The sequence below is a fragment of the Merops nubicus genome, unplaced genomic scaffold, assembly GCF_000691845.1.
Source record: "Merops nubicus isolate BGI_N331 unplaced genomic scaffold, ASM69184v1 scaffold35172, whole genome shotgun sequence".
Lineage (NCBI taxonomy): Eukaryota > Metazoa > Chordata > Aves > Coraciiformes > Meropidae > Merops > Merops nubicus.
The window spans coordinates 30,158-34,680 of record NW_008594898.1 but is presented as its reverse complement, the minus strand read 5'-3'; the positions used below and the strand labels follow the sequence as shown (position 1 = coordinate 34,680).

Here is a 4,523-nt window from a genome sequence, read left to right as displayed (position 1 = left end):
TTTGGGGGTGAGGGGAAGGAGAGTAGGGGGGGAAATCTGGGCATCGAGACCCAGGGAAAAACAGGGTGTACAAATGTGCACACACACCCCCCCCATGCTTGCACAGCCTGACTTCTACAACCTGTCTTCTCAACTGTTGTACTTTACACTGTAACTAACGATACAAAGACATATGGCACAAAATTCACCCACAGTTGCTTATTTTTAGACCAAGCTGAATCCAGCACCTGCAACAGAACACGTATCTTCAACTAGAAGTACGGCCTATTAAAGTTTGTCTTGCTTAAAGAGAGATGTGACATAAGGCCTTTTGGCACTAAGCAAAGGCATAAGCAAGTTACCAGGATCCGTGGTAAGATTAATTTTTAACTATACCAAATTTAATAGAAGGTATGAAATAAAAGGGAGATTCAAACACCTCTGGGTTCAGAGAACATTTGTGAAGTGTCATACAGTCACCCCTCCTCAGAGAAAAATAAAAACACACAACAAAACCCAAAAACAAACCTCAACAAAGTAACCCCAAATAAGAACACAGCATGAAGATCTGCCTTTCCCCCAGTCCTGCCTTCTTGTCACAAGCATCGTTACATCGCCTCAAACTCGTCAATTCTCTGCTTGGTGTTGCCCTGCCGGATCTGCCGCAGCGTCTTGTACTTGTCCCGCCCCTGTCGCATGTTCTCCGAGTGGATAATGTCATTGTGGGTCCTCTTATTTTCATCCCTAGCCTGGGCCAGCTCGTCTGTCAGTGCCTGCAACAGAAGGAACATGAAGTACAGATGACACACCAGCAGCTCTCAGCCCATGATGGTGATCTTGGCGAGAGCTGGGAGTGGTGAGGTGACTGGCCAGATCCATGACACGGATACAACATGTGCTTGCCATAAATGCTATGGGTGACAGAAGTCATCTCTAAGCCTCAACAGTGACAGAAGTCTTTAGATACCTTGTCTTTAATTCAAAAGCCTATAGAAACTGAACACAGAGCAATGACTGTGCTTTGTGTGCTTAGCCGAGTGGTGAGATGACCCATTTTCTAGGAATGATAGTTTCAGTTACTCCCTCCTCCTCCTCACACCGTCTTACCCTCAGCTGCCTCTGCACGCGCTCGTTCTTCTCCGCTTCAGTGACACGCTTCTCCTCATTGCGGTCGTTCCTGATGCCCTCACTGGAGAACTCGGCGCTGTAGGCCGAGTACTCGGATCCCTCCTCGTGCAGGTTGTCCTGGACATGGTAGTTCACCGGCTCGTAGACAGGAGGTGGGGGTGGAGGCGGAGCAGTCATTACCAGGTGTAGCTCCTCCTTTGTCTTTACCAGATCCTCCTGGGCTTCCTTGGCCTTTGGGAAAAAGAGTGAAAAATATTTTAAATTCATTTCTTGCTTTAAACCAGCTTAATGAACACTTTAATGCTTGTCTTCTCAGTTTTTTCAACCCACTAGGACAAGCAAGAAAGAGAATTAAACCTCTTTGGCCAACAGCCTGTTAGTGTCTTACACAGAAGTGTTTGGTTTTGGGTGTTGTAAAGAGAACACAGTTAATGACAAAGGTTTTTTTTGTGTGTTTGGGTTTTTTTTGGCTAGTGATGCTGTCCTCCACTGTGTAATTTGCAGGGGCTCTGAACAAAGAATCTTTTTCCAATAAAACACAGTCCAGGAAAAATAGTCCTGCAGGAAGCTACAGTTCTTTTCCTCCTGTTCTCCATCTGAAGAACTGTAGGCTGTAAATATGGGTTCCACAGCACAGGAACTTCTCAAGATTCCCAAGCTGCCATTTCAGTGCAATTCCACAGGAAGCAGTCAGCTTCCACGCTGCTTCAGTGGCTCTGCCCTCCTGTGTGGACTGCAGCATGAGCCAGAGGGCACTGAGAGCACCAGGCACTCCAAGCCTTGCATGGTTTACTTTTGGGCTTAGTGCATCAAAGGATTAAACTCGCCTGACCCAGGCATTGTGTGGCTGCATTTGCAGCATCTTCTCATGACTGATGTAAAGTTTTCAGACATTACATCATGGATTAAATGCGTCATTTATACATGCGTCCCTTCCCCTCCATGGCTCCAAGGTGATGATCACATTTTTAGGTTTTATACAGGTTTCCATTTTGAACTTAGACTGAAGGCGAGGTGGAAGAAAGGTGTTTTGCAGGCATATTGCACGTTCATCACAAGTCTGCCCTCCTCTGCTGGTGTGCTGCTATTTGTCTCCACACATTTAGAGAATTCACACCAGGCTAAGCGCTGCGGCGTGCTCTGCTCCAGTGCAGATACTCACTCTGATCTGCCACTCTTCAACCTCGCTCTCTTTGCGCCTCCGCGCCTCTTCAAGGAGTGCAATCTTGGCTGTGTACTCTGCAAGTTCCGTAGCCTGTTGAACAATAAAACTGGAATTATAAGGACTCTTAAAAAAACGAAACAAAACCAAACACAACAAACACACTGTTGGCTGAGAAAAGACCTGAGTGTTATACTGCACTGTACTAAAGACTAAACATCAAGAACAAAAAAAGTAGGTTGCTCAAGATAAAAACCAGTGCCACAAGGATGCCATCACATGGCCTAGTACTCCACTGCACTGTGTCTTTCGCTGGAGAACAAGGTTTTGTATTACTCAAAGGGCACAGTAACATGCCCGTAAATCTTATAATGAAAATGACTGGGTCTTACCAGTTGTTCCTGGCTCTTTATCTGGTCCATAGTTTGCCTCTCCAGCTCTTCTTTGGCCTGCAGAGCAGCCAAACGATCAGCTTCCAAACGTTCTGCTTCCTCCTGAGCTCGTCTCCTTTCCTCCTCCAGCTGAATAGCTCTTTGGATCTGATCCGAGAGCTCTGCAAAAAGGCAGATCAGTATGGTTAGCCCACAACAGCTTGGTGAAAGCGAAGGGACTACAGACAGTCTCTTGGGTAACAGCACAAGTCATGACAAGCACTTTACTCTGGCCTGCAATGTCCCTTCAGTGCACACCTCGAAGTCATGATGACCACAATGCACCACGTAGTTGAATTTAGAATTCAGTGTGGCTGACTGCTTCTAATTTAATCTTCTGCAAGATATTTTAACTGAAGTCTGTAACACTGACATGATTCTGCTGCTGCCCTTAACTGACAGTTTACCACGAGGACCAGATGTTGCCATCTCTAATCTGCACATCTGTGCATTGAAACAGGACCTTCTGTGTCTCTGGAAAGACTGGTTCCCAAAGTACTTCATCTGTTAGGAGTTAAGAAGTGCTTGAGAGGCTCACTGCTGGAAGAGGCTTTGCTACTCAAACCCACTTGGCAATGGGGGAAAACAGAGATGGTGTCCTTCATTTCCTGAATGCAATCAGCAGATTTTATGCTACTTTCATACTTTAGATGATCTCAGCAGTGTGCACACACGTGTGTATTTATTCCTACTGGCAGATATTAATAAGCCTCACCAAGAGGTCCCAGTACCACCAGATTTAGGCTAGGTGTAGGCAATGACCCACATAACCCTTCTGTGGAGCACAATACACATGGTTCTGGTCAGCCAGGACAAGTACTTTACCTTTCTCTGCTTTCTGAGTCTTCACCTCATACTCTTGTAGCCTCACCAGCAGCTCCTCCTTCTCCCTCAGCATTTGCTCTTTCTCCCTCTCAATTGTCTCCCGCTTCTTCTTTTCATTTTCTAGTTGTTGCCTGTTATAAACAGATTTCACGCTTGAAGATCACTTTCAGACTTCAGCTACAGTCAGGCAAGAAATCTGGCTGGGCATCTCTCCAGGCAGCTCAATGGGAAGTGACTGCCACACAAGAGCCAGAAGACAGAAATACATACAGCCTGTCCTTCATCACTTCAGAAATTTTTGCTCAGTTTTGGAAACCCTGTTTCATAAAAACATTTGTATTTTTGTTTTCTGCCACAGAAATTTAGAAAACTGAAGAGCTACTAGATGCAGAAAGAGAAAACCAGGACTCTGCACTGCTCAAGCAAGGGAGATTTAACTTTGTTACTTATGTCACAAGGAAAGTCAAAGAAGTGTAAAATCAAGAGCACAGAGGGAATGAAGACAAGCCACAAATATAGGAGAAAAGCAACATGATTTCTTGAATTGTAAGCAACATGCAGCCAGTTGCAGAAGTCCGATGGAATTGCCAATCCTTGTTCCTTGCCTGTAGGAGATTTCCCAGTACCCTCTTCTCTCCTCACAGTGCACAAACATGCTCTCAGTGAAGGTTTCTTCCTTGCTCCCAACCATCCCACAGTCCAACACAACTCAGATCCTAACACTTAAGAGTCAGGAGAAGCCCTCTCCAGGTGTGTGCTACCACAGAAGAACCCTTTGCTTGCACATTCCCTTGCAACACTCAAGACTGGCAAAGAGGACAGCAGACTACATGGCCACAGGTTCAAGCAAGAAGAGTAATTGTGCTGCCTGCAGGATGTGCCAGGTCCACCTGCTGAGCCAGAGCTCGAGGGCCACACACATGCCTTATGAATATGGGATGGTGATGGCCTTGCCCAAGCGAAAACCACTTTACTGACCGCTGCCCAGCGGGTACAGC

The 4,523-nt window shown here is 46.0% G+C and overlaps 1 protein-coding gene across 1 annotated transcript in view; it reads right to left on the bottom strand.

The window, feature by feature from the left end:
- Positions 1–533: 533 nt before the first annotated feature.
- Positions 534–4,523, bottom strand: part of EZR (ezrin) — a 17,029-nt gene continuing 13,039 nt past the window's right edge. Inside the window, exons 8-12 of the mRNA XM_008935902.1 lie at positions 3,526–3,656; positions 2,662–2,822; positions 2,270–2,362; positions 1,087–1,338; positions 534–752 (exon numbers count right to left, since the gene is read on the bottom strand). Coding sequence (XP_008934150.1) covers positions 588–752; positions 1,087–1,338; positions 2,270–2,362; positions 2,662–2,822; positions 3,526–3,656 — 802 coding nt within the window. The 3' untranslated portion in view covers positions 534–587. The remainder of the gene's footprint in view (positions 753–1,086; positions 1,339–2,269; positions 2,363–2,661; positions 2,823–3,525; positions 3,657–4,523) is intronic.